The following is an 11,384-nucleotide window of genomic DNA, read 5'->3' as shown; positions in this document are numbered from 1 at the left end:
TAAAGGTAAAATTACATTTTGCCCCCTTAAAATTATAAAAATAAAATTTAATCTTTTAAAAATTATAAAGATATAGACTATAAAAAAATTAAAATTTTATTCGGTCACCCTAAAAAATTGTTCTGGCTTCGCCCTTCCTATCATTTGGAAATGATAAATCATTGAAAACAAAACAACTTTCGGTTTTTATACATACATACATACAACTTCTGTAATTACACACTCATATATATCAATAATTAACCTTTAGAGTAAAGGTATTTTAGTAATTTTATAATCAAGTTGGTGTCAAGTTGACTCATAACACTAATTCAATTGGTCATTTTACGTTTAGTATAAATTTGAAATGAATCTAAATATATTGAAAAAATTCTATATTTAAAGGTTTGGATAAAGTCTAAACTTGAAATTTGTTGGTGAGAAAGTGGTAATATAAATATCCACATATCAAAAGGTGTTGGTGCAATTTCTTTTTTGCTTCCTTGAATATAGACATGCTTCAATGGCTACTTCTTCATCATGTTCCTCGTTGAAACAACACTTCCTTGTGTTTCTCATTGTAATAATAAGCAGCATTATTAATTCACCAGTAAATGGATGTTTCACATCGATTTTCAGCTTTGGTGATTCATTAACTGATACAGGCAACTTGCTTCAGATTTCACTTTCAGATTCCACCAAACCTCCTCATTCTGCTTTTCTTCCCTATGGCCGCACCTTCTTTCACCATCCCACCGGTCGGTTCTGCGATGGCCGCTTGGTTATAGATTTCCTCGGTATGTAATCCAATGTTTTTCTTCGTTGGTCTAAATCTTCTTATTTCTTGAAGTAATGCTGTTTAATTTCCATGCTATATTCACACTAGGATATAATTAACACATAATATAATCATAGTGATCTGATTATCAATAGTGGTCCAAACTAAATGGTGGGTGGGAGGACGTTGGTCCCCAAACCTTTCTTAGGTTCTTACAAATTTTTAACTAGAGAATTTGAGCCATGATTTCATTTTTTTTTTAAAAATATATCATAGTGCTTCTCAATTTTAAAATTAAGTAAATTAAGCATTAAATTGTTAACTTAAAGATTTCAAAAACACTTTAATTTTTAATTCCATATTCTATATTCTTCTTAGGTCAATACACTTTGGTATAAGTCAGTATTAATTAAAATTGACCGAAATAGATGAAAATTTTGAACAAACCAATTTGGTATCAAAACGTACCGATTGCCATGCTTGGCACCCTGATGTTTTATCCTGGTTCTTACCTGTTATCTATCATAATATATGTTTATGTCGTTCCAATTGGACATGATTTTGCAGCTGAAGCTTTGGGATTTTCCTTTTTACCACCATTTTATGGACCTCAAAGTGGAAAATGGGAGAAATTCCAAAAGGGAGCGAATTTTGCAGTGGCTAGTGCTACTGCACTGAATTCGTCGTTTCTTGCTGAACAAGGAATCCATAGTGTCTCCACCAACATTTCTTTGGGAGTTGAAGTGAATTCCTTCAAACATTTATTGCCATCTCTTTGCTCATCTTCTTCAAGTAAGCTTTAATGTTTCAAACCCCTACCATGTTTTTTTTTTTTTTTTTTGTTTCAAATGCTAATAATAAGCTATGATCTACAGATTGCAAAGAGCTCCTAAGGAACTCCTTGATTGTGATGGGAGAGATTGGAGGAAATGACTACAATCATGCATTCATGCAAGGGAAACACATTGAGAATATCCGAAAACTTGTCCCTCTTGTTGTTGATATCATATCTTCATCAATCAATGTAAGAATTGATGGATGTTGTCCTTGTTTTGAATTAGGTAAAATGACATCTTTGGTCCCTTTCAATTTCGATATTGAGAAAATTTGTCCCTATAAAAAAATTAGAACAATTTAATCCTGTCAATATTAAAAGTGAACAACAATTAATCATAATATTAATATTTTTCATCAACTATACATATTTTTATTGGTAACATATCAAATTTAGCCCTCTAAGTTCACACATTTTGTCAATTTCATCTCAACATTTACATATTATGTCAATTTTATACTGATTTAACAAATTTAGTCCACAACATTTACACATTCTATCAATTTGATCTTGATTTAACAAATTTAGTTCGTAATATTTACATGTTCTATCAACTTTCACGCAGAATATTTAAACATTTAGAGTTAAATTTGTTACTATATCAACAGAAATTAATTACAATTGACATAATATATTAATGTTATAATGTTATAATTAGCTGTCATTAATTGTTCACTTTTGAAATTGATAGAGATTAAATTAATCCAAATTTTTTTAGAAGGACCAATTTGCTCAATATCAAATTTGAGAGGGACAAAAAAAGTGTATTTACCTTAAAATTATTAACATTTGGTATACATGCAGGAGTTGATCGAGTTAGGAGCAGTGACATTTTTGGTCCCTGGAAACTTTCCTATTGGATGCTCCCCATCTTTGCTGACAAAATTTCATGGTTCAGAAAAGGATCAATATGATCCCTTAACTGGTTGTCTAACATGGTTGAACCAATTCTCTCAACACCACAATGAATTACTTCGAAAAGAACTCGAAAATATCCGAAACCTTCATCCCCAAATCAACATTATTTATGTTGATTATTACAAAGCTGCAATGCGGTTTTACCATTCTCCAAAACAATTTGGTACATTTTCAGATCCTTTAAAACAAGAAAACTTAATAGGTACATATACATTTTGGTACCTGAATTTGGCTTCAAAGTTCAAATTGGCACCTAGGATTTTTTATTTTTGGGTCCAAATAGCTACCTAAATTTGACTTTTTGGTTGAAATTAGTACTTGAACTTGGTTTCATAATTCAAATCGGTTCAAATAAGCCATTAGCATTTTGAACCAAGAAGCCAAGTTTAGGTACCTAGTTGGACCAAAATAAACTTTAGCTACCATATTGAACCTTAAAGCCAAGTTCAAGAATCTACCTGGACCAAAAAAAAAAAAACCTTAGGTATCAATTTGAACAAAGAAGCCAAGTTCAGGTGTCAAAATGTATATTTACCCAAACTTAATTTGTCATCAAAATTTTGCTTCTTTACATGGAATTTTCTCGAATGATTTCAGGATTTAAAGAAACTTTGAAGGCATGTTGTGGAATTGGAGGTCTTTATAATTACGATCCGTTGATATATTGTGGTTATCCGCCATTAAAACAAAGCTGCAATGACCCTTCTTCGTATATTAGCTGGGATGGGATTCATTATACAGAAGTTGTCAACAAATGGCTTGTCCATACTGCATTTGAAGAATTGATGAGCACCATTCCTAGTTTAGGGAGCTTGCGTCCCTCATCTACCGTAAACAAACTGAGAATTTTATATCCAATGTTTGGGGTCTAAACTGTAATAAGTATATAAATTGTTTGTCGAATTAATTCACTCAAGCCTAACTCAATAAACTCAATTAAGTTTGATAAAATCATAGCATTTTATATTAAGCACTATATTTTCTATTTTTTAAAAATATATATATTTTAAACTACACCATTAGTCACTAAACTATGTGTAAGTTTTCGTTTTGGTTACTTGATTAAAAATAGTTACAATTCGGTCATTGAACTGTTCGAAAGTATTTATTTAAGTCATTGAACTATTCAAAAGTTTTTATTTAAGTTATTGGGCTATTAATTTTTTAAAAAAGTTCTGCAAGCGAACTCCAAGCGATGATTCAACGATCGATACAATGGATTAGTATCCATTGATGAGTAGAAGAACATAACTTAGATTGAAGCCAATTTGATAGTTAATGTTGTAGATAAAAAAATTTTATTTAAATTTTGGTTCACAATTTTTTTACGTCCAAAGTTATTTCATAAAAAAATAAACTTAAGGGGAAAACAATTGTCGATTGGTGCAGGTAGCATGAACAAAGAAAGCTATATAACATCGATTTTAATAACCCAATAACTTAAACGAAAACTTTTGAAGAGTTCAATGATCAGACAGAAATATGCATATACTTTTAAGCATTCCATGTTCTAGTCACATAAAAGTGATATTTTCCCTCTAATTTATAACACCCCTAACTCGTCTCCGTTGCCAGGTTAGGGTTACGAAGTATTACTAAAAAATCAGAAATATTTGAACATTACATCATTCAATATTACAATCACATCATAAAACATTCATACGCATGCATACTCTCCCTAAATCGAGCCCTCGAGGCCCTAAAAATAACCTAGAAACAATTTGGGACCAATTTGAAACAGTTTGGAAAGTTTAGGAAAAAGATGCAAAATTTGCAAAATAGGGGTCACACGGCTGTGTGGCCAGGTCGTGTGCCTCACACGGCTGAGACACACACCCGTATCTCAATCCGTGTAACAATCGAACTAGGGACACACAGTCGTGTCCCTGCTCGTGTCCTTACCCGTGTAACTCTCTGATTTACATGATAAATAATTGATTCTTGTTCTTAATTATGTGGGCTTATTTCTTGTTTTAATATTTCCAGGATATTAATTCATGTCTAATGTGCTTAATTGAAGTGAGAAAAAGTCTTTGTTTAAGAGTAGATCTAGCATAATTGAGTAGAGTTGTGTGCAATCCTAGAAATAGGACGACATAAATATACCAGATTAGAGTCAAATCTAATAAGAGAATCTATAAATCGAGTTAATGCAACAATAGCGGTTTTAATTAGAAAGAGATTTTAATTAATCAACCTAGAGTTAGTTGTTTTTACTCTTGAAAGAGATATTAACATACTTTAGGGATTTCTATGGATCAAGGCACAAGTGAATAAATCGTTTAATTCAGATTCATAATAATAGGTGAAGTCTAGGTGGATTCTTTCCTGGGTATTGTCTCTCTCATTGGTTGATATTCGATTATTTCCTTGATTCATTCTCTGTTGCGTTCTTAGTTAAATTAGTTTAGTAATTTTAGATTAAAACACATCATTCCAATTTGTCGGTCAAATAATAAAAAAATAATAATTACTAATACTTATAGCCCTCGTAAATACAATATTTTTACTCATCGTAGCTATACTATTTTTTGATAGGTTCGCTTGCCTTTGTCGTATTTATAGTTAGTTCAGTGACCATCATGATGGTACTTTCCGCATCTCTCAAACTTCACCTAACAAAGAACTCAAACAATTAATATCGAATATTCAAGAACATTCTTGTAATGGCCCAACATTCTTGTAATGGCCCATTTTTGCTCGGGCCTATACAAGAACAAAAATTAATAAACAGTTTATACAAGCAATAAAACAAAGTCCAAGTCCTTGTTACAATGACCCACTATGGCCCAAAATAAACTACGCAATTTTCAGATTACAACCCTAACCTAATGGCCCATTGGCCCAATCCTAAAACAAGCCCAAACGACCCAAATTTTGGTTTCAAAAATTGAAACCCTAGGACCAAGCGCCACAGCTCTTCAGCAGGGGTCCCCAGCGCATCATTGCCACGTTCGCAACCCTCCGTATGTTGGTTTTACCTGCAAAAAAAAAAAAAAGAAACAACTAACAGAAAAAAGGGCGCAACGGTGTACAGTAATTGACAGCAAAATAATAACAAATTATAGCAAAATAATTGTATTTTCTCTTTTTATTTTTATTTTTACTTTTTTGGCTATAAAGCCGAATAGGGAGATGTATAGGGGATCTTCTTTCTTTTTACGAATACAATAGCAAAATACGCACACACAAAAATTGATAGCAATCAAAAGCATTCGATCTAAAGTTTAAAAGGTTATTGTTATTCTTTTTTTGGGATTTTCTCTTCGTATTTGTGTATCCCATGTGTTTTTTCGTTTATTTTTATTGTTTGCAAACCTATTTTAAATAAAAAATAGAAGGAAAAGGGCTTACCTAAATTCACACTATGAATCATCGACAGAGACGAAGGTGCGAGGCACCGATGACCCTCAGGAGCGGCTCCCCAATAGGTCGAAACCCTAGTAGAGAGATAAGGAGCATACTATTTTTTTAAAGAAGCAAACAAGAGACTAAAGGAAATTTAGCTAAAATTTTAGTTTTATATAGCTTTTGAAACGGCACCATTTTTGTGCTTTAGTTCTGGACGCCAAACGACGCCCTTTAGGCGCCAGACTCGTGCGACCCGACCCGTCACTCTCAGGATCCAGGTTTTTTTGTGGTGAAGGGATATTTGCGCGATGAGTCCCTCCTCTCCTACACTGAGCCTTAATTAGGCCCCACTTATGTTTTATTTATTTTTACATTTTCCCTGGGATTTACGCATCATTTCAATTTAATCCTTATTTAAATGTCGCGTTTCGAGATTTGGGATATTTGTATTTTAAATCATTGTTCATTTGTGCTCATTTCATTCTAGTCTTTAGCCATGTTTTAGTAATTTTATTTGTTTACAAATTATCCTTTTAATTTTTTTATTTCAATTGAGTTTTTAGCTCATGTTTTTAAATTCTTTATAATTTATTCATTATTCATTTTTTAACATATTATTTTAACATATTGTTTTGAGCTATTTTATTGATTTCACATTGATTTAGTTTTTTTGGTTATTTCCTTTTGTATATATTTGAATTGTTTTATTATATAATTTATTTATTTTAAAATTTTCTCTTATATAATTCTATGTTTTAAAGATTTATATGATATTTATTTTCATACATTGATATTTAATACATGCTTTATATTAAATTACTTATTTAAATTCCTTTCAAACTTACTTATATACTTTTCTTTTCAATTAATTTGCATATACTATTTGTTTCTTTTAAGGACCCAATTTTAAATTATATTTTGTTTATTTCAAACACTTTCTTATACTATTATTCTTTTATATTATACATTGTTTATATTAAGTTTTTCATTTTATGTATATTATTAATTATTGATGAATAAATCTTGTTTTAAATTATTTTGTATGATCATTGATTTCATATTATATAAATTGTAATTCATATATATTCTTTTGCATATTTTTATCCGATTGTATTTATATAATTCATTTATGTTAAAACTTTCAAATATGTACATTGTTCGTTTAAAATTTATATTATATTTTTATTTATAAATTCTGGTTCTAAATTGTTTTGTATAGCACTAATTTTAAATTTCTTTTTATAATACTTATTTTGTAGCACCCCAAACCCGGCCCAGAAGTTATGGCCGGATCCGGCATGCCACATCAAAAACGTAAAAAAATTCCTTTCTAAGTCCGAAAATCGTACTTGATGTTCAAAAGATTAATTCATTAAGGGTTAAAGTGAATGGAAGCTATGCACCGTAGGAAACCGAAAAGAGGTGGTGAGTCCATCGGATCGCTTAAGTACCAAGCTCCTTCGGATCCAATCCTAGACATGCATACCGCCATTGCCACACCTTAATGTCATGGATATTTCTAGGAAAACCGATTTGATTAAGTCATTTTAGGAAAAGTGATTAATTTTGGAAAAATACTTTCATTGCGGAAGCTTTGCTTGTTGTCGTGTTATTTTGAAATCAACTGTTGTTTTTGAAAACGCGCCCTAAAGCTATCCAGTTTCAACAGTTAAATATAAGTATTACCTATCTTAGTAATACATATTAAAACCATCAAAAATAATTAAGCGGCCTTATTACATTTAAAAGCCCAAAAACTTCAAATGTAAATAAAAGGATGTCCAGTTCACCGAAGAAAATCAAACTTTCGAGCGGGTGGCCACTCAAATTCCCTCACAGCTCCAAGCCCACTATGGTTGGGGATTTCTGCGTGGATGAAAATAAAAGGGTGAGTTTGGGGACACTCGGTGTGTAAGGAAAACCCTTCAAAGCCCAAGTCACTCAAGCCTATTGGGCCTAAGCCCATTCAGTAATAGTGGTATGGGCGAGCCCTTTCAGATTACAATAAACCGGCCTTAGCCCTTATTCAGATAATGATGATGGCCCATAGGCCCATTTCAAAATACATGCAACATCAATAACATATGCAAGCCCATTTGGGTAATAAGATCTTGGGCCAAAGCCCTTTTGATTACAATAAACGGGCCTTAGCCCTTATTCAGATAACAGATGGCCCATAGGCCCATTTCAAAATACATGCAACATCAAGAAACATATGCAAGCCCATTTGGGAGACTACTCAACCCACCAACCACTACACTCCACCCGTACCAGCCATACACTCCATGTGGGAATAACTCAACCCACCCATTAACACTCCACGATTGCGACCTTGCGCTCGATTAACAATAAATTGAGGCAAAGCCTCCATCGTGGACAAGCCACTTTCAGTACTTCCTCCGTCAATATCCCAGTCCATGCATCGATAATAACAACATGGCATGCAGATAAATAACAACAATCAAACATGCATTTAGGTCAATTTAACCCTAGGGGTATTTGGTAATTTATCTCCTAGGGGTAAAGCGTAAATTTTCCACTTTTAAAAGTATTTCAGTAATTTATCTATTTTAGGGTTTTTCATGCATATTCCTACTTTTCACGTACTAACAGAATCACGTACCGAGGGTTCTTACCGAATTGGGCCCGTTGGCCCATCATTCCAATTTTGGCCCATTAAGCCCAAAAATATCGAGGGCACAGAAATCATGCACTTTGCAGTCCAAACATTGCAGCTTACCAAAAACATTAATCGATTTACCTCACAGGCATTTGCACACTCAAAATCTACAAAATACCGATTTTGGCATTTTGGCTTTTCGCTTTTGCCGATCTAGACTAAGAAAGAGGGTGTTAGTTACACACTGCTTATGACGATATCTTGACGAGATCCACACACGAACCGCCTACAATTGGATTACTAACACATTAATCTAACTATTCAAATACAAACTACGTATTAACCCCTTACAATATTCGGCCAGCCACACCTACAGATCATAGTAAGCTTATAAGAAATCAATAAGCAACTCATTAACAAATTTTTGTCAATGTTTACCACATAATCATAATTTCACTGCAAGCTGTCTTCCTGAGCAACAGTCACTAAATCATTTATAACCGGAGCTACGAAACTCCAAATCAAGTTCCGTTAATTTTTCCTGAAAATAGACTCATATATCTTCTATCCATAAACTTTTCAGAATTTTTGGTTTAGCCAATCAATACCAGAAATTTCCCAAAGTTTCCCATGTTTCACTGTTTGACTAATCTGACCATCCTTCATTACGAATCAAATTTCTCATTGTAAAGAATTCAAAATATATTCTTGTTTATTTCATTAGAAACTAGACTCAATAAGATTTAATTACATAATTTATTCAGCTTCTAATTCATCTCCCACAATTTATGGTGATTTTCCAAAGTCACGTTACTGCTGCTGTCCCAAGCAGATTTATTACCAAATCACTCTTTCACACCTAACTTGCATGCATGTTATTTAAACATGTATATCACCAATCAATCATCACATATCTATGATTTTACTTAAGTATAATCTCCATTTCATCATTTTAAAGCACAACATGTTAGCCGATTTTTTCCCTTTAGCATCTAAGGCACATGCATGCTCATTTGTTTCGCTCAACTTCACATATCTTCCATTTTTCATCAAAAGAACATGAAACAACAACCATTTCCTTCATTTTAATTCATGACCAAATGCTCACATCACAACTAAAAATCAAAATATACTTCAAGAGTTAAGGTAGAATCAAGAAGAACTCATGAACCTCAAAATAGAAGCAAGGTACCAAGAACTTACCGTCAATTTTCCTCCTCCTAATGACCGAATACTCAAGAGCTTTCTCCTCTCCTTTCTCTTCTCTAACTTTCAGCTATGATGAACAAAGATGGACAAAACTTTGTTCTTTTCACCCCTTTTTCTTTTAATAAAACTTCATATTTCATCCATTTAATTCTTTAATACAAAAGACATGAAATTCTTATCATGAAACATTTACCTAACCCATTATCATGAAACATTTACCTAACCCATTATCATGGAACATTTACCTAACCTATTATCATGGAACATTTACCTAACCTATTATCATGAAACATTTACCTAACCCATTATCATGGAACATTTACCTAACCTATTATCAATTTGTATCAATTTGTACCATAAATTATGGATATCAAGTGTACATTTTGTCTACAACAACATGATGGTTGGACACTTCATGTAAAATGGGAGGTTTATCATGCAAATCCTCCTATTTTGCACTCCTATTTATTTGGCCACTTCAATTTAGCCTATAGCATTTTCAAACATTTTCACATAAGTCCTATTTCATAATTTCACTCACAAATGACAAAATCAAAGCATAAAATTTTGTCAACATTCACAGAATTCCCGAAAATTGGGGCGTTACATATTTTGAAATTCATTTATATGTTAAACTTCATATTTTGTGTATTAGTTATTTTTATTTTATTTATTTTATTATTTATTTCAAATTTTTGCATGTAATATTTGTTTATATACATATAACTTACTTTTAAATTGTTTTTACGTTGCCAATTTCAAATTTATCTTCCTTTTCATTATTTATTTTAACACGGTCATTACCTTTTAAAAGTTTTTTTGTTTCATTGTTTAAATAGAGTTTTTTATTTAATCTTTATTTAGAAATGTTAAATAGTGTATATTGTAAGATTATTATCACTGGGTGTGTTTTGATTTACATGTTTGTGAATCTCAATAATTTATATAATATGTTATGCATGTATGTTTTCCATATTTGTTACTTTGTTTTTCATTTCCATGTATTGTATTATGATTGAGATTGCCAATTTATTTGCCTGAAATTATTTATTCCATTTTCTTTACTTCAAGCAAACCGAATAAATATATTTCAAGTCCGTTTTTATAATCGCTCCTATTTAAAAAAACTTCTCAAAACAAGGTAATATTTCGTGTTTGGTAATTCGAGAAATCGTGCCCTAACATGCTGGGTTTCAATTTTTCATTTGACCGAATAACTAAATATCCTTTCGAGATTTCATCCATGTTTTCTTAAATTAAAAAACAAGGTAATATTTCATGTTTGGACACTCGAGGAGTCGTGCCCTAACATGCTGAGTTTTGATTTTCTGTTGACCAAAGAACCAAATATCCTTTTAAAATTTCAATGCATGAATTTTGGAAATCATAAGATGATCTTGGTATCAAGGGTTTGAAATATTGTACCCTAACGTGCTGGATATGATATTTTACTCCTTCGGAACAAGGGAGTCTTAGCATCCAATTCAAGTATATTCAAACATTTTTTGGCATTATATTTTTAAAATCATTTTAAATTCTCGACATTAGGACATTAATCAATCAATTAGGTACCAATGTTGGGCGTTGCAAGGGTGCTAATCCTTCCTCGTACGTAACCGACTCCCGAAACTGTTTTCTTAACTTTCGTAGGCCAAAATTAATATTTTAATAAATCAAAATGTTTTATTAAGTGA

The 11,384-nt window shown here is 31.9% G+C and overlaps 1 protein-coding gene across 1 annotated transcript; it reads left to right on the top strand.

Moving 5' to 3' along the window:
• The first annotated feature begins 375 nt into the window (after positions 1-375).
• LOC108454378 (GDSL esterase/lipase At1g28610-like) lies at positions 376-3,461 on the top strand. Its single transcript, XM_017752822.2, has 5 exons — positions 376-776; positions 1,325-1,549; positions 1,633-1,781; positions 2,397-2,673; positions 3,108-3,461. The coding sequence occupies exons 1-5, from the start codon at positions 503-505 to the stop codon at positions 3,380-3,382; spliced, it is 1,200 nt and encodes a 399-aa protein (XP_017608311.1). The 5' UTR covers positions 376-502; the 3' UTR covers positions 3,383-3,461.
• Positions 3,462-11,384: the final 7,923 nt, after the last annotated feature.

This window comes from Gossypium arboreum, chromosome 5 (genome assembly GCF_025698485.1).
Source record: "Gossypium arboreum isolate Shixiya-1 chromosome 5, ASM2569848v2, whole genome shotgun sequence".
NCBI lineage: Eukaryota > Viridiplantae > Streptophyta > Magnoliopsida > Malvales > Malvaceae > Gossypium > Gossypium arboreum.
Note: the sequence above shows the minus strand (reverse complement) of the source record. Positions and strands in the feature narration are given on the sequence as shown.

Excerpts from the sequence above, each read along its gene's own strand:
- LOC108454378 (XM_017752822.2), top strand. The coding sequence starts at position 503 with ATGGCTACTTCTTCATCATGTTCCTCGTTGAAACAACACTTCCTTGTG. Across the intron at positions 1,550-1,632 it reads TCTTTGCTCATCTTCTTCAA|ATTGCAAAGAGCTCCTAAGG; the intron begins GTAAGCTTTAAT and ends TATGATCTACAG. Across the intron at positions 2,674-3,107 it reads CCATTCTCCAAAACAATTTG|GATTTAAAGAAACTTTGAAG; the intron begins GTACATTTTCAG and ends GAATGATTTCAG.